The sequence below is a fragment of the Pollicipes pollicipes genome, unplaced genomic scaffold, assembly GCF_011947565.3.
Source record: "Pollicipes pollicipes isolate AB1234 unplaced genomic scaffold, Ppol_2.1 Scaffold_3447;HRSCAF=4054_pilon_pilon_pilon, whole genome shotgun sequence".
Classification (NCBI taxonomy): Eukaryota; Metazoa; Arthropoda; class Thecostraca; order Pollicipedomorpha; family Pollicipedidae; genus Pollicipes; species Pollicipes pollicipes.
Window position 1 is genome coordinate 23,485,726 of NW_023596297.1, and position 18,587 is coordinate 23,504,312.

The 18,587-nt window shown below is 55.0% G+C and overlaps 1 protein-coding gene and 1 pseudogene across 1 annotated transcript in view; both read right to left on the reverse strand.

The window, feature by feature from the left end:
- LOC119092321 (twitchin-like) overlaps positions 1 to 13,614 on the reverse strand; it is a 30,900-nt gene extending 17,286 nt beyond the window's left edge. Inside the window, 20 exon segments of the mRNA XM_037215286.1 lie at positions 336 to 500; positions 733 to 873; positions 1,553 to 1,683; positions 2,013 to 2,305; positions 3,836 to 3,993; positions 4,524 to 4,791; positions 5,501 to 5,681; positions 6,137 to 6,269; positions 6,656 to 6,822; positions 7,003 to 7,138; positions 7,459 to 7,758; positions 8,289 to 8,398; positions 9,151 to 9,322; positions 9,741 to 9,756; positions 9,758 to 9,876; positions 10,215 to 10,382; positions 10,872 to 11,029; positions 11,580 to 11,719; positions 12,058 to 12,341; positions 13,521 to 13,614. Coding sequence (XP_037071181.1) covers positions 336 to 500; positions 733 to 873; positions 1,553 to 1,683; positions 2,013 to 2,305; positions 3,836 to 3,993; positions 4,524 to 4,791; positions 5,501 to 5,681; positions 6,137 to 6,269; positions 6,656 to 6,822; positions 7,003 to 7,138; positions 7,459 to 7,758; positions 8,289 to 8,398; positions 9,151 to 9,322; positions 9,741 to 9,756; positions 9,758 to 9,876; positions 10,215 to 10,382; positions 10,872 to 11,029; positions 11,580 to 11,719; positions 12,058 to 12,341; positions 13,521 to 13,614 — 3,334 coding nt within the window.
- A 773-nt stretch (positions 13,615 to 14,387) lies between these two features.
- Positions 14,388 to 18,587, reverse strand: part of LOC119092322 (twitchin-like) — a 29,532-nt pseudogene continuing 25,332 nt past the window's right edge.

The window sequence follows — 18,587 nt, forward strand, 5'->3', positions numbered from 1 at the left end:
GAAAGAGAGCGTGTTTAGTGCAGCAAAACATATTTGCGTTGAAAAAATATACCACGCTAGCGTTTGTGAGTTATCATATCCTGCCTATATATTTCTCTTACTTCTGTTTTACCTTCTTCTCATTTATGTCTTCGGAAGTTTTGACACTAGTTAAGACCACACCGGAAGTTCGCAACACTGGGTAAAAACGAGCGATAGGCACAACATACCCGAATCTGAGCGAGGAAGTTACCCCATGGACGCCTTTCATCACTACAGCTCCTCGCCGATGCAACCGTACTGAATACTCTGACACAGAGCCCATGCCTTCACCGTCATCTCCGCTGCCCACTCACCAAAGGGATTCTTGGCCTCAATGCCGTGATCGGTGGTCAGTGGCTCGGAGGCGCCCTCCTTGTTGACGGCGCGCACGCGGAACTTGTAGTGCTTGCCCGGCACCAGGCCGTCCACGTCGAACTCGGTCTGCGGTCCGTCCGTCTCTCCTGCCTTCACCCAGCGGCCTGCGGAGGGCGCCACCGGCGGTCGGTCAGCACGAGAGGCCGCGGGAGCGATGGAACGGGGTCGCCATCGCCGACAGACAAACGCCTATGCAATCACGAATTGTACAGATATGACAGCAGCAGCATGCTGTTCAGACACAAATGCTGCCTGCTGGAGGTTTAACAAGAGCTGAACGATCGCGTGCGTCTCCCAGACGTTTCCCTGCCGCCGATGCCAGGTCGCGTTACCCACCGGTGGCCTCGTCCATTTTCTCGATGACGTATTTCTGGACGGGCTGTCCGCCGTCGTCGGCGGGCGGCTTCCAGTTGAGCTTGCAGCCCTGGGCGTGCACGTCTGAGACCTTGAGAGGACCGGTCGGAGGCGCCGGCTTGCCTGCGCATAGCCGGAGTTCACAGGTCAAACACCGTAGAGCTCAGGTCAGACAACGGAGGGGTCTCACAGGCCAGATGTGGGGGACAGATTACCAGATTGGTCAGGGATGACAGAGGGGTCGTCGGCAGGGTCAGAGGAAGCAGACAGGTAATCGGACAGGTCAGAGAAAGCAGACGGATCATCAGACAGGTCAGAGAAGGCAGTCCGATTATCAGACAGGTCAGAGAAGGCAGTCAGATTATCAGACAGGTCAGAGAAGGCAGATGGATCATCAGACAGGTCAGAGAAGGCAGACTGATCATCAGGCAGGTCAGAGAAGGCAGACGGATCATCAGACCGGCCAGAGAAGGCAGACGGATCATCAGACAGGTCAGAGAAGGCAGCCAGATTATCGGCTGAAGCCGACAGATCGGACGGGTTAGCCCATAAGACAGGGCGCATTACTGAGCGATCGTTACCGCTGGCGTGACGAGCATGCGCGTACCTGACACCGTCACGTGACCAGCACTACCAGTGTCCGCCAGCAGGACATCCAAACGGCACCCAGCGGACGACAGCCGCCAGCGGAGTGGCACGAACCGTGAACAACTGGCGACGCTTCCCAGACGCATGCCATACCCCGCGCGTGATCCGCCGCGCTCGGGCCGGCCACCCCGGCAGGTGACCGCCGGTCGCGTACCGAGCACGATGACCTCCACGTCAGCCGAGTCCGTGCCGTTGTCGTTCTCGGCGGTCAGGGTGTAAGTGCCGGTGTCGGCGCGCGTGGCCATGCGCACCGTCAGCTTGATGTTGTAGTCGGACGGCGTCAGCCTGCGGGGACGGACGCTCGGGTCACCACCGCCGGTGCAGAGCTGGTCCCATAGGGTCTTAATGGTGGTGTGCATTCCGCAGTGAACATCCCCATAGTACCGAACAGTGTTACGACATTACTGGGCACCATTTCGTCAACAATGTTAGGTATTGCGGCACTCATAGTTGGTAGTGCAATGGTCGCACAGCTCTACTCAGTCCGTAAAGTCACCAGACACGCAGTAGGGCGTACCCCGCGCCCTCGCCGCCGAACAAACGACAATCACGGACACCAGCTCAACCCGCGCCGGACGCCCCCCAGCCGCACGAGCGGCCACGAGCTCACTCACTTGACGCGGTCGGACGGCGTGACAGGCTTCTTGTTCAGCGTCCACTTCTTGCTGGGCGGCGGCTCGCCGGCCACGTCGACGTCGTAGCTGAAGTTCTGGCCGGCGCGGATCTTGATCGGCCTCAGGTTGGTACGGTCGATCTTGGGCGCCAGGTTGCGTGGCTTGGCGATGATCGGTCCCGTGGACTTGCTCGGCTCGCCGGGACCGGCGGCGTTGATGGCCTTCACGCGGAAGTCATACGTCTCGCCCTCGGTGAGATCCGGCACGGTGGCGGTCAGCTGGTCAGCCGGCACCTGCGGCACGGTACGACACGACACGCTCAGAGGGCGGCCGGCACCCACGGCGCGGTACGACACGACACGCTCAGAGGGCGGCCGGCACCTGCGGTGCGGTACGACACGACACGCTCAGAGGGCGGCCGGCACCCGCGGCGCGGTACGACACGACATGCTCAGAGGGCGCCGGCGCCCGCGACGCGGTTTGACACGACACACTCGGAGGGCAGCCGACACCTGCGGCGCGGTACGACACAACACGCTCAGAGGCCGGCCGGCACCTGCGGTGCGGTACGACACGCTCAGAGGGCGGCCGGGGCCTGCGGCTGGGCACGGTACGGCACGCTCAGAGGACTTTCGCCTTGGCTGGTGCTAACCGAGCATGCAACATGCCGTCAGTTGGCCCGTGGAGGTAGTGGGAAAATAATTTGTGTATCATATCCTGCTGATCTGAGCAATTGCAGCGTATCAGATCGAGTGTCAAGACATCATGGAATGCAATTTTTTTTAGCCCGTCGGCTATTATGAGCTTAGGTCATAACAGAAAAATGCCCGGTGTGGAAAATGAGCAGGTTTTATTACCATCAGTAAGCAGCAATGTCTCATAATGAAATAAGTGCGTTGCCTTGAAGGCGTTGCACCAGCGAGGTGATGGCGGAGCTGACAAATACCACGTTAGACGAGGGCTTCTAAGCGGGGGGGGGGGAGGGGAGATGACGACTTGTCATACCGGGTAAGAAGGGTGGATCCCGCCCGTCTCGTATATTCCGGTCGCCATTTCTAAGCGATCGTTTAGAGCAGCCTCAAATTTGGTGACGCTCTTTGTGACGTACGATTTTTGCAGGTTGCTTACAAATTTGGAAAACAATGATCGCTCAAGTACAGTTCCAGAGCTTGATTTCGGGAGGAAACATTGCTGAGATTTGACTTTCACTCGTCGATCAGCATGCATGTACAGTGTACAGTGTGTACATATTTGCATTTCTGTGCATATGGCTACACGAAGTGTCAGAGGCTAGATCAGGTAGAACGACTAGGGGTGGGCATATGGTGAAACATGGGTGAATAGGGAAGTAGGAGGGGGCAATAACGAACACTGTACCCCCTGAGGGTACCGTGTCCGAAATTACCACATCAGTCGGAGCAGCCTCCCAACTACACGGCCACCAGTGTAGAAGGGAAGGGATAATATCGGAAATGGGTGAAGCGCGTTGGGTCAAATAAGTAGCTGTTCATTTTGGCTATTGCAGCCTCATTGCTGTTTCAGGTGAAACAAGTATGCATGTTAACTATGCAAAAACAGCATTTATGTTTTGTTCAAGGAGGCTCCAAAGTAGCGAAGGCATGTCCTCATTTGAATACCCTGGGTACGCCCCTAGTGCAAACACTGGACATTACATTTACTGTGTTTTGCGGTTTTGCAAAACTGAAGACCATCCAGATTTTTTTTCGTTATTGCTGTCGCCATGCCAACCAAGCTGCATCAGCAGCAATAGCCCCCCTGGCCGAAAGCGGGCGAAGTCCTCCGTTACGACGCGTCTCGCGTACCTCGAGCGCCGGCACCCAGCGGCCCGACTTGTCCTTCTTCTCCACCAGGTAGCCGGTGATGGGGGCGCCGCCGTCGTTGGCCGGCGGCTCCCACTTGAGGTCCACGTGGTCCTTGTCCCAGTCGGTGGCCTCCAAGTTGCCCGGAGGGCCTGGCTCATCTGAGGAGATTGGCATCATTTTTGTCGTGAGTTAAAGAGCAGCCAAAATATACAGGCCGACGTTAAATGGGACGCAGCGTCGTTGCGGTGTAATTTGGCGTCATTTGTTGACAAACACGACTGACATTTGCCACTGGCGATGCACGGAACCCACACGCCGAAGAGCGCGCCCAGGTTAGGTATCCAGCGTCCAAAGTAGTGTTACTACACTCGCTCAAGTACAACGTGCCAACATCGCCGTGGTGTAGGAGGTGCAAGGTCACGGATGGTTATGTAATTACCCCAAGTAACCTTGCATTATTCATTTCAAATAAGTAGGGGTTAGTTTTGAGTCACGTCCAAAGCCGCCCGTTTTTTTCGGACGTGCCGATGAAGAGCAATGTAGCGATCTGGTTCAGAGCCAGGAAAACGGCGGAGTCAAACGCGTACACCAGCCTTGCCCAGTGACTACGTGACGTCACACCATATTGCCAATCTGCTGAAACGCACGCCTCATCAAAGCGCTTGACATTGCGGGGGAGGCTGCTCACCGAACGGATTCTTGGCAACGATGGTCTGGGTTCCCTCGAGCGGCTCCGAAGCGCCCTCCTTGTTGACGGCCTTGACACGGAACTTGTACTCGTGACCCGGTGTCAGGTTGTTGATCTCGATCTCAGGCTTGTCGGAACGGCCGGCCGGCATCCAGACGCCCATCTCGGGGTCGAACTTCTCCACCTCGAAGTGCTCGATCGGGGTACCGCCGTCGTCCTTCGGAGGGTTCCATTTGAGCTTGCAGCCGTGCTTGTGCACGTCCGAGACCTGAGAACGAACATCCTCTCCGGCTTAGAACGAACACGTTCCGAAGCCTGGCATCGTTTTGTAGCCGCGAGGATGGAGATAGAACGGTTTCCAAGCGAACGTTATATGATCACAGGGCGAAAGCTCGGGAGTAACACATAAATGGAGTTGCTCAGAGAATGAACGGGATTTCCTACCACAAATCACTCGCACTTATTTGACTGATCACGTTTTTTACGCACATCACACAACATGCAACCTAGCACTGCTTTCCACGTACGGTATATATATATATATATATATATATATATATATATATATATATATATATATATATATATGAAAGTACGCATCAAGGTGGCGCAACGTTTTCTGTACATACAGGGCTTCAAACCACGAATAAATCTTATGACCAAGAGGCCCGGCATCACAACAGCTCATGTGTAAACGCGAGTGATCTTCACTTTGAACACGAGAGGAAAGAGAACATCAATACATCTATTGACGACAATTGTGATCTCTCTTTGAATGAATCAATGACAACTGCCACCACCCTTCACGTGTCCTCTCGCCTTCTAGCCAAAGGCCACTCACGCTTGCATTTAAACTATCACAATTTCGAAGCCTACTGACCACAACAAATACACGAAGTAGCAAGCTCCCGCACGGATAGGCTCATGCATCATTGTCACGGCTGTGCAGAGCGGTCGCCATGAACGTCTCGTCTCACCTCCAGCGGGCCCTCCGGCTTGGCGGGCTTGGACGTTATGGTGACCTTGACCGTGACCTGGTCCTTGCCCGAGCTGTTCTCGGCCGTGAGCGTGTACTCGCCCGAGTCGCCTCGGCGAGCGTTGTGCAGCACAAACTTGGTGTTGTAGTCCCGCGACTCGATTGTCAGCTGCTTGGTCGGTCTGCAGGAAGAGCGCGGAATGTTTAGCACGCTGAGATTTTGCCAAAACTTTATGAAGATTCGAAGGAACGCGCGTATGTCTGCGCGATGCAATCTTTCGCGACAGAGTACTGAAGAACTCAAACACATAATATACAATGTCACGAGCGAGCAAACATGATATTGGTGCTTACGAGCAGTTTTCAGCTTGCTGAAACAACAGACGCGACAGGATACAGGCCAAATAGATATGTTTTCAACGCACGTTAGGACCAACGTGTCGGGGCCGTATCTTTTAAAAGACGGAGCTTTGGATTCATGGACAGCTTGTTACTGAACACAAAACCTCGTCAAATGCCCTCTAGAGCCGACTTCACATTAAAAGCACTCCCTGAAGTCGAGACATAACGTTGATAATGACCGCGGACTTGGCCTGCCAGCGCAGCACCAGCCCAGCGTCAGGCCGCCGGCGCTTACTTGACTTCAGAGCCGTTTTTGAACCACTTGGTGGTGGGCGCCGGCTCTCCCGACACGTCCACGTCAAACTTGACCAGCGAGCCGGACGAGATGGTGACGTCACGCAGATTACGGCGGTCAATCTTGGGCGCCACTGAAATGACGCGCGCGGTGAGCCGGGCACCAGGGCGCAGTGTTGCCCGAAGCCCTGGTCCTACGTAACATGCCTCCCGCAGGCACGTACAGATCAATAGGGCCTCCGTTGATCGAAAGTACGAGCTATACGAAAGCACGTATAGTTCTGTATAGTCGAAAGCGCTGGCCACTGGATGACTAGCTTTACGCCATCGTGCGCACGCGTACTGACTCCAGTGCTATATGCTCGCTCACCCCACTTCACCTCATCTTCCCAGTCACATTTATCCAGCAAGGGCTGTCGCCTGTAACACACCGTAAGAACGTCGACAGCAGTACGCCTTGACAAAGCATTCACCCTCACAAACCCAGCCATGCCCAGGCGAGCGGGTCGCCGGTACTCACAGAATCGAGCCTTGGCCACGATCGGCCTGCTCGGCTCGGACGGCTCCGAGGCGCCCGCCTTGTTGAGCGCGAGCACGCGGAACTGGTACTCGACGCCCTCGATCAGGTTGTGGACGGAGCCGGTGTTCTCCGGTCCCTCCAGCTCGCACGCCTTCTCCCACATCATTCTGGAGGGGACGCAGACCATATCAGCAGGTCGTAAACTGCCAAGGTCAACCCGGATAACGTGACGCACAGCTTCGCTTTTTGTCTCGTTTTTGATTAATACTATTTTCGATAGTCTCTGATCAGTTGACAAGCTAAAGCAGCGCGACGAAGGCGCATGACAGTGCACTGAGTTTACTGACCCGTAGGAGTCGCGTTTTTCGATGATGTATCCGGTGATCGGAGAGCCGCCGTCGCTGACCGGCTCCTTCCAGGTCAGCTCCACGTGTGAGGTCGACCAATCGGTGGCCTCGGGCGCACCGGGCTTGCCGGGTACAACTGACGAGACGGTTCAAGGTCAGAGTTGTCGCCTATGGGAGGTGAAGAACGCGGCTGGCACAGCCGGCATCTGACCACAATGTTGCCATTGAAGTCCACCCTGCGTTTGGACGCCCCATAAGTGAACCGCCGGCGAAGAATTCCTAATTTCATCGCATTCGGGTAAGACTGTTCAGAGCTCTTATAGAAGGGTCCGTAAACGCAGGACCGGGCGTGTAAACCCAACTTGGCTGCTTTTACACCGCCAAAAGGCACCCAAAAGTCATTTCAATCGCTGAAGCTGCAATACATACAATCTCCCTCTTAGAAGGTCCACTGACCGAACGGATCCTTGGCGACGATGGGTATCGAGGTCTGGAGCGGCTCCGACTCGCCCTCCTTGTTGACGGCCTTCACCCGGAAGTGGTACTCGTGACCCGGGGTCAAGTCCTTGACCTCGAACTCGGGCTTGTTAGAGGTGCCGGCCGGGATCCAAATGCCGACATCGGGATCAAACTTCTCGATGACGTATCCCTCGATGGGCTCGCCGCCGTCGTCGGCGGGCGGCTTCCAGGCGAGCTTGCAGCCCTCCTTGTGCACGTCCGAGACCTCCAGGGGACCCTCCGGTGCACCGGGCTTAGCTGGCGTCAGCAAGAGCCCGTATCAGTGATGCGAGGGAAAAGGTGTCTTCGATGAATGGTGTTGAAAGACGACTCGTTGTACCAGGCTAGCTCTATGGTGCATACGCCTTGAAACACTATCTATCTATCTATCTATCTATATATATATATATATATATATATATATATATATATATATATGTAAATCACAGATCATATGATGCATTGGTGCAATTGATCGAAACCGCTTCTTGTCCCGAACGAGGACATAGTAGCCTTTTTACAATTTACCACTGTGGCAAGCGCCAAAGACGGATACATTTTAAATCAAGTACACATAAAATGACTTAAAATGACAATAATGGCTTAAAGCTGCCACTGTTGGTCGTGCCTTCAGATGCCTTATATAAAATACCCACGCGCAGCTTTGCATCCATATTCTCACGGCGCGTTATGCATCCCAAAGTCTCAGACGCCTCCCGCGGCCTGTTAGAGCCAGCCGTCCCTCGACCACACCGCTGTCCCCGAGCAGCTGCCGGCCAAGCACTTACACACTACGATGACATCGACTTGGGCCTCGTCCTCGCCGTGTTCGTTGACCGCCTTGATGGTGTACGTGCCCGTGTCGCCACGCTTCGGAGTGTCGTTGATATACTTGGTCCTGGAAATCGGCACAACCGTGGGAATGCGACATTGCTTGCAGCTCATCACTTCATTAACCCTGACTCTAGGTGGTTATATGACACGGAAGGAATGATACGGCCAACTGAGCGCCTACCTATGGAGTCAATTTTTATTGAAGACAAAACACATGAATTGATTGCTTAAGTGACACGGCAATCAGCGTCTTTACCAAGGACAGCTTCTTGCGCCACTTTTACCCCGGCCCAATATTCCGAAAAGTTGGCTAATTTTGTACGCACCCGCAGGCCAAATAGCACTGAAAGATCTGCTACGCGTCATGCAACGTCATGCCACGGCTGCCCGGTGCTGGATGTTTTGCCGATTTTCCAGGGAAACATCGTGTTGTTTCAAATAAGAACCGAATTGTCCGACAATCGCTTTGAAACGAAACCAGCGTGCAAGTTGCTAACTCATCAGCATGTTGAGATCACCAGTATCTATTTCACCCGGATATCAGTATCCGGGAGCACAACCTGCATGGCTGATCATTATCAGTACACAGCTCGGCACTGAAACGAGTCATTCGAAGAACATTATGATCCCACTTTCGGGATGGGTATAGGTGTTTAGGCACCTACACCTTGTTTCTCCAATCGTCGCGAGACGGAAGGTCTGAATTTCCGTCGTCTGGAACACAGCACCCCGCAGTGGGAGCACGCAGCCCTCCACACCAGCCCACAAGCCGCATCCCAGCCTAGACCCTGACCCGAGACCCTGTGCGCCGCTCACCTGTACGGCTCGTTCTCCACGCGGTTATGCGTGGTGGTCTTGATGGGCCGGCCGCCCTTCTGCCAGGTGACCTCTGGCGGCGGCTCACCCTCGACCTTGACATCGAACACGATCGGCTCGCCCTCCCGCACCGTCAGAGGTCGCAGGTTGCGCCGGTCGATCTTCGGCGCCACTGGCGGCACGTGCGGAGCGTGAGGGTGGCGGTGGGCCATCGCTGCTCACTGGACAGCCGGGCAGGCGCGGCCAGCTATGGAGCTCCGGGTCGGGCACGAGGGCGTCTTTCACGGATAGGTTCGCCAGTTTGGATGGAGCAGGTATATATGAAATCCTTGGGTTCACATTTATTGGAATCAAACTGGGGAGCACCTATCAGGAAACAGAGATAACTCTATTTGTCTAGTCTTGAAAACGAACGGGCCTTGACCTTTGCCATCGGGTAGACTTAACTAATGTTTGTTTTCACTGCAGAAGAAGATGAAATTCTTTCTCAGGCAGAAATAGATAAAATTGTCTGACATACACAGAGAGAAGTTTTGCGTTTCTCGGAAGGAAGCCCACTCTGGCTTCAGGGCTACAGCAGACAAACTCACGTTTCCTGGGTTTGGCGGGTGACGGGTCGGGAGGCGGCGCTCGGTTCGCCGGGGCCGGCCTCGTTGACTGCGCGCACGCGGAACTCGTACGTCTGACCCTCGTCCAGGTCGGGCACGCGGCACTGACAGTCGGGGCCTGGGGGACAGGCAGCGCAGCATCAGCATCGGCGGGACGCGGAAACAAACGCGCGGTAGCCACGAGCCGCTACAAGGATCATACTGCCTAATAAAGGTGTATCTGGGGAATCTGTGTAGCCCTCAACGCTAGACAAGAAAAAACTCTATAAAACTTAACTAAACAGACAAGGTGAGAGCAACAAAGCTCAACCAATAAATTGTTTTTAACAAACGCCGTCACACAATCTTGCCTTAGCACTTGGCAACGATGTTGAATTATGTAATCAGTCAACACCTGATCTGTCGGCAACAGCCACCGCCGCTCACTCGGCTCGGCCTCGCGAACACACCGCTCACCATCTGTTTCGGCCGCCTTCACCCACTTGCCGGTGCCCCTCTCCTTCTTCTCGACGACGTAGCCGGTGATGGGGGCGCCGCCGTCGTTGGTCGGCGGCTCCCACTTGAGATCCACGTGGTCCTTGTCCCAGTCGGTCGGCTCGGGTCGGCCGGGCGCGCCGGGCTCGTCTGTGGCACCCCACGTCCGGTCACGGGAGGACAGGAGCAGACCTGGCTTGCATGGCACAGTGATGTGTGCCGGGAGCTTCATGGTCGGAAGTTTGGACAAGCGGAGGGTCGGTGGAGGACGAAAAATCACCGTCATGTGTTATTGTTGGGAGTGTAGCCACGCGAGGAAAACGATGTGCTATACATATATGCAAATGCCGGTATAACGTCAGTGCACAAAACAAGATTGTCAAGATATCTGCACTCATAATCGACATATGTGTAACACGGCACAAATTACCACACACCAGACTCTTGATTGGGGGGGGGGGGGGGCAAAGAACTCGCGGCAGGTTTCTGAAGATTCAAAGGATAATAAGCTTAGCGGGGAGGATAAAAGAACGGGGGCACATATCGCATTACCCTAGCGACAACCATTCGGCTCTAGTGTGATCTATTGAAAGAACAACTGATCATCCCAGGTAGCACCATAATTACAGCCAGCCTCACCGAACGGATTTTGGCAATGATTGAGTGGTCGGCTTCCAGCGGCTCCGACTCGCCCTCCGGATTGACGGCCTTGACTCGGAACTTGTACTCGTGACCCGGGGTCAGATTGTTGATCTCCAAGGTCGGCTGCGTGGTGCGGCCAGCGGGCATCCAACGACCTGGGGGGGGGGGGGGGGGCGTCACCGATCACGAGATCACCAGCCAGTTTTATCGCACGGAGGAGTTGTTTCTGTGTCCATGAAGATGTCACATGATCCTGGGCTGCGTGCTTGAGCTGGAATCTGGGCCGTTGCCTGTGCCGGTACTTATAACGGTACAAGAAGCAAGAAATACAACACGTTTCAGTTGATGCTTTCCTCCAAAACATTTTGCGCTGTGATGAATCAATCTAACTATTCGTATAATTCAACTATAACTTTTGGAAACAAACCATGTACTTTTGATGGCGGCTAAGCACATACGTTGTTACGCGACGATACCATTAATGTAGCGGCTGACACATAACGAGATCCATCGGAGATCAAGTCTTAGATTAATAATTCCGTTACAAACCCTTGTCCATTGATTTCTACAGACCTCTATATATTTCCACAGACCCTCGTCTCTTAACCCCTACGAACCTCTACAGACCCTCATCCCTTGACCTCTACAAACCTCTACAAACCTCTACAGGCCCTTGAGCGCCTTGGGACGGAAGGTGGTACTGACCAGTTTCGGGGTCGAATTTCTCCACCAGGTACTCCTCGATGGGTACGCCGCGTCGTCCAGCGGCGGTTTCCACTTGAGCGTGCAGCCCTCCTTGTGCACGTTCGAAATGTCCAGCGGGCCTTCCGGCTTGCCAGGTTTGTCTGAAATCAGAGGCACAGGTCATCAGTTTCACCATATTACTTGACGTTGTCTGGCAAAGATATGGAGAACGCGGCACGTACAGCATAGCGGGCAGCATGGTGACGGGCAAGATAACCGCAGCAGGTAAAGACAGTTCATATGGGAGCCACGGGAGGCATAATGTTTATGCAGTATGGGTGGCTGGCGTTGCGAGGTTAAAGTTTGCGCACCGGCGCAGCACCACTCAGTAGCTTACGATCAGATTTTGAGACCACTTTACCCTTCGTCGCACTTTCCAGGCCTCCCACAAGCGCCCACCCATGCCTCCGTCCCACTCACACCCCTCTCGCCCACTCACCGAGCACAATGACCTTGACCTGGGCCTCGTCCTTGCCCGACTCGTTCTCGGCGCGCAGTGTGTAGGTGCCCGTGTTTCCTTGCGGCTGGTCATGAAGACGGACAGCTTGGTGCGGTAGTCCTCAGTGTCGACGGTGCGGTTGTCCTTGGAGGTCAGCTGGGTGCCGTCCAGACTCCATGTCTTGGTTGGCGGCGGCTCACCACTGACCCGCACGTCGAATTTGAACGGCGTGCCGGCGTGGATGGTGATGTCGCGCAGGTTCGAGCGGTCGATGTAGGGCGCCGCTGTGGGGGTGGGGAGGGGGGTAAGGGGCAGTCAGCACTAACTCGCCCTCCACCACTCGCCGATCACCCGCTGAGTTACAACGCAGTCTGAGTTACAACGCTGAGTCACAACACAATCTCAATGCCAACGCTGTGCTTCTTTTTACTCCTGCGAATCCCCAGGAGCAGGATTTTTTGATACTTTTGTTTAATTTGTTCGGAGCTCTTCCGGTTTACACGCAACTTGTCGAATCTATCGGATTCAGGATGGTAAACAACAGGAGCTCAAGTCGGACGCCGCGGGCAACTGCGTAGTCGTTTAGACGAGACGTTGCGGGCATTCGAGCGGTCTGAAAACTGACTGGTTGACCGGGGGCTGATGGGCTGACTAGAACGCATACAATCCAGTGACGGGCTGCCAGTAAATTGATCATAAAATTCTCGTTTGACAGGATGCCAGAAATACAAAACTGCAGGAGAGTGGTGATGAGGAACATGTTGCAGGCGTGGTTGAAACACACGCAGATTACTCAAATAGGTTGCCTGGACTCAATTTGCTTGTAATCGCCGCCCGACAGACTTTTTGTGTCCAACCATCGGTGGGTGTGTGACAAGTCAAATCGGGGCCTACAAACCAAGCCTTGTGTGCATCTGCCCCTCTTTTGTTGTCCCAAGAGCTGAGCATGTCACGATAATGAAACAAGGAACACTTGATAGGGCTCGACGAACTGAGCTCAATAATGGATGGAGCAGCCCACTGCTAAACCGGGTAACACAAAGTAACAGTTTCGACCTAAGGTTTTCTGAACTTGGCACCAACACAACCCCAGCAAAAGGCCATTATTTATAGTCGATCATGGTAAAGATATTCCGGTTTTCAGACCCGCGAAAATGTTATAAACACAGCTGCTCGTAGTGAATTTTTTTCGCCTGCAGAGGTTTAAAGGTTGTTACGGAAAGGCCCAGGAGAGACCTGAACCCTTTCGTCTATCGCCGTCAGGAGCTGTAAAGTCTAGATATGCACGAAGTTTAACTAGTATGGCCTTTTCGCCAGCGTCATCACTAGGATACTTCACATTGCACAGCTTTTGTTCCACATGCTGGCACCACCAAACTGACTAAGAACTTCAAACGTTACCCAACTTCAGCGGACCGCTTTTGCATCCAGGCGGGAAAAGCCAGGTAAGGGAAGCCACTTACCGAATCTGGCCTTGGCCGTCATGGTCTTGGACTCTCCGCTCGGCTCTCCAGGACCGGCCTTATTAACAGCAGCGCACGCGAACTTGTACTGCATGCCCTCCACCAGGTCGGGCGCGCGACCCTCGCACTTGTCCGCCCGGAATCTCCGCCGCCTTCTGCCACTTGGTACTGCCGGACACGGTAGACGGGAGATGTGAGTGATGGCCGGGCGGGCCGGTGCCCTCTTCCAGCCGGCGGTGCGCGAGAGGGGTCATGAGAACGATACTCGGGAAGGCTGGCGCCCTCTGCCGGCGCGGAGGGGACATGAACCCTAACATAATGCATAGGCAAGGATCGGTGACACATTCTTGCGGCTAAATCTTCAAAAGCGTTCCGGGTGCATGAACGCGAGCGTCCTGCCCACCTGTACTGGTCCTTCTTCTCAATGACGTATCCGACGATGGGAGCTCCGCCGTCAATCCTGCGGTTGGCTTCCACTTGAGGTCGGCGTGGTGTTTGTCCCAATCGACCACGTTCCGGCACGCCAGGCGCGCCGGGAGCGTCTGAGGATGGAGCGCAGACAGTCAGCTGAGCAGAGACGCCCCCGCCCCCCCCCCCCCCCCCCACAAAATCCGCCAAATTGTGTCGAATAGTCACCGTCGTGACAGGTAGGAAATTGTGCCTCGGTGCTCACAAGAATACATCACATAGATATCAAACACCGGACTGAGATAGTAAGCGTGGAACATAAAACAGAGCATCATGGCTGTGATTCAAGTTAAATAAAAAATGGCAGTTTGTTAAGGCACATTATAAATATGTGTACCGGCACCATAGCCATGCAAAACTTTCACAGTGTGACTTGATGAAAGCGAGGCAAGTGGCCTTTCACCGTTCACTCATCCCCGCCTGGCCCTCCCAGCTCACCGAATGGATTTTTGGCCAGCGTCGGCATGAGCGTCTCGAGCGGCTCGCTCTCGCCCTCCGAGTGACCGCCTTCACGCGGAACAGGTACTCGTGGCCCTCGTTCAGGCCGTCTACAACGGCCTCAGGCGTCTTGCTCGTGCCCACCGGCACCCAGCGGCCCGTGTCCTTGTCCATCCGCTCCACCACGTAATGGTCCACCGGCTCGCCGCCGTCGTCCTCGGGCTTCTCCCACTTGAGCTTGCAGCCCTTGGCCGTGACGTCAGACACCTCCAGCGGGCCCTTTGGCTTGCCCGGCTTGGCTGCACACGGGAGGCGACGAGTGGTCACATACGGTGTAGAAAAAGACAAGCAATGATTAACAAAGTCATACGTGAGAAATTGAAATCGCGTGAAGAAACTATTGAAACACAAGATAAGCAGCATTAACACCTTACAGCTCCCAAGTCAATTGTATTACACCGCGGAACACCGCACCATTTTCTCAACGCGAAAACCGACAAACACTCCCTCTCCCTCTCCCTCCTCTCCCATCCTCCCCCTTCGTTCCCGACCCTCGAACCCCCAGCCGGCGCATCGGCACTCACTCAGCACGTTGAGGTCGAGCTCGGCGGTGTCGGTGCCGGACGAGTTGGTGGCCGTGATGACGTACACACCGGTGTCGGCGCGCCGCGCCTTTTGCAGCGCGAAGGACGAGTGGTAGTCCTCGTCGTCGATGACCAGCCTCTCGTTGGGCGGCACCGGCTTGCCCTTGAGCGTCCAGGTGACGTTGGGCGCCGGCTCACCCTCGATGTCGATCTCGACGCGCAGCATCTGACCGCTGCGGATCACCTTCTTGTCCAGTGGGTGCGGTCGATGTGCGGCTTCACTGTCGGCAGAGAAGAGCGTCGGTGCACAGGTCGTAAAGAGGTCGCACTTAAAAACGTCGTACTTAAAAAGGTCGTCTTACTCGAAGGTCGTACTTAGAGGGTCGTAAGCCTTTCATCTTGCCGCCGCTTACCAAAAACTCACCTAGAAGTGGTGCAAAAAGAAGGCAATGGGAACTCATTGTAACGATGCTCACAAATTATGGAGGGATACGGCGCGAACTATTGCCTCCAGTAGCAAGAAAATATATTTTGGTTCGTATGCCTGATGTCTTCTGATTGTAGAGGTTTAACACAAATGTCTGCGAGACATACTGAACAACGCACCAGAACTGGACAAATTTCATAAAGCGTTACTACCACGCGCCTGTCCGGTCCGTCCTGAACATCTGCTACACTCACGGAATCGGGGCTTGCAGATCACAGACTTGGTGGCGTCAGATGGCTCGGATGGGCCCGCCTTGTTCACGGCCACCACGCGGAACTCGTACTCGTGACCCGGGATAACGTCAGTCACGTGACCCTCGGTGGCGTCGCCCTGCCGGAGGTGGCAGGTCAGGCCAGCAGGCTCGATGCCGGCCGGTGCAGCGTCGGTGCGATGAAACAGGAAGCAATGAAGGGCAAATCCCAGACCCCCAAAGCTCCCCATTGTATGGCCAGCCCAAAGCATGCATCATGGCGTACGAAGTGTTGCGACAGGACAGTCGACAACACGCCGCACTTTTGGGAGTTGTGGCACGGAACGCACAAAACCGGCCCTCGCATACCATCCATAGCCATCACCGCGAGTCACCATTTCATCCGCACTCCTCGACCCCCTGCGCGGAGCTTCACAGTGCAGAAGGCCTCGTTGGTTCGTCGTACCCCTGACCGCCTCGTCCCATCGACAATAACGCACCGGCACGGTGAGGCAGGGCTTCCAGGTGCCGGGCCGGTCAGCCTTGTCCCGCTTCTCGATGATATACTCCAGAATGGGAGCGCCGCCGTCGTCCGGCTTCTTCCACTGGAGGTCGACGAAGTCGCGGTCCCAGTTCTTCAGCTCGGGCCGCTCCGGCTTGTGGGGCGGGTCTGCCGGGACGGACAACAGCCGACGTCAAGTTCTGCGCATGCGTGGACAGCCGAACCAACCCTCGGCAAGTCGTGCGCAAGTGAGCGCTTAGTTTATTTTACGTCGTTGATGAACAGCACGGCTGAACTTACCGCATGTACGCATGTAGAGAATTATTTGCCACCACAGTTGGCTTGGGCAGCTGCCAGACTGCATCGGAACCTCACGACTTCGCATTAAAAGCAGACATTTTAAAGACGTAACCAATGAAATGCTACACAGATGCATGTTTACTTTTATATTTCGTACTGAACTCTGCGTTTGCCGATATTCGTATATGCAAAAATGACCAGGGCTGCATCCCCAAATACTGAGCATCCCCAAATGTTGATATCAGACAAAATGTGATCAATTTTTTCATTTCATTAGGAGCTGAGAGCTACCAATACATCACACAATCATCGATGCACGATCATCTACCCTTAGAGTTGCGGCGCACCATCACGAGCCTGCAGTCACTGCAAGTGGTGATGACTGACCGAAGGGATTCTTTGCGAGCACAGACTGGTCGCATTCCAGAGGCTCCGACTCGCCCTCCTTGTTCACAGCCTTCACTCGGAACTTGTACTTCTTGCCCTCCTGCAAGCCGGTAATTTCCGCTTCCGGTTTGTCGGAGGTACCGCACGGGATCCATTGTCCTGAGGAAAAGACAGCAATTAGGACCAAAACGCTCGAGACATTTCTCTTTGTGATCCAAGCGTCCTGTCCGCACCAATGCACCAGCAGACTCAGCCAGTATATAACAGACGCAGTTTCTATACATTGACTGGAAATTGATCCGCGACTTCTAGCCTTATCCAGGGAAAAAACCTGGTCCAAGCTTCTTCCAAACACGTACCGGTGAACGGATCCAGTTTCTCCAGCTCGTAGTGGTCAATCGGACAACCTCCATCGTCCTCCGGCTCCTTCCAGCTCAGTTTGCAGCCGCTAGCCGTGACATCGGACACCTGGAGCACACGGAGGCGTGCCATGAATTGAGGTACACTATGGAACATGGGACACAGGGCATGCCAAACATCTGGTCACACCAGTTGGTAGCAGGAGCCCGTCTCTCGCTCACGCAATGACGGCATTGTATGCAAATCTTTCAAAGGGTGCGTGCAAACGGAAAAGACCTATGCGCATTCAACTCAGAGGATCCCGAAGCCTATTGGCTGAAAGTGCTACTGAAGATCTGAAATGCAGCAACAGCAACAAAACATTTACCCCGATGCACAGTTCACCGTCATCTTTTCTCGGTACCAGGAGCAGCTGGGGCCCGGCGCCACTGACCAGCGAGGGCCGCTGTGACGCGCCCCGCCCCCCGCCGCGGCCCGGGCCGCCGTCCGTCCGTCCGGCGTACTCACATCCAGCGGACCGCCGGGCTGGCCCGGCTTGCCCAGCACGGTGATGTCCACCTGGGCCACGTCCTCGCCCGACGAGTTGCTCGCCGTGATCGTGTACGTCCCCGAGTCGATGCGCCGCGCGCGGAACAGCGCGAACTTGGTGTTGTAGTCGACGTTGGTGATGGTCAGTTCGGGTCCGGTCTCCACGTCCTGCGGCAGCCCGAGGTCACGTGGCTCAGACGGAACAGGTCGAACAGCAGCTCGACAGGGCGCGAGCTGAGCCTGGGCAGGGCGCTCAGCTCAAGATCAGCATCTGGCGCAAACCGGCCAATCTAGCGATAGTAAGGTGACATCTTTCAAGCACTGTCATAAAAAGCTCAATCCTGTGCATCATTAAGAGTAAATTTATCTCCAAAACAGTCCGCATTGCAAGAAATACTCATTTCCAACAATTCACACATGGAGCACCATGCACACAAACATCATTCCACCCAGTAATCGGGCGTTGCGCAGTTGTCCTGGACCTCTCAGCGCGTACCCTGTCCTTGAAGGTCCAGCTGACGTTGGGCGGCGGCTCGCCGATGATGTCCACGTCCAGCAGCACCTGCTGGTTCACCTTCACCACCACCGGCTTCAGATTGTCGCGCACGATACGCGGCTTCACTGCCGGAGTGGCGGGAGGGGGTCAGGCGACCTCTCGGGGCTTCGGACGCCGCTGCAGATCTGTCTGTATCGGCAGCTAGGCGCGTCGTACATGTGGGAGCAGTCACCATGAGTCGCAGTTGATAGATCTCCACGCCAGACGAGCTTCGGCAATGTGTCGCATGCGAAACGCGAGCCAGCCATCAAACACATCACCATATCC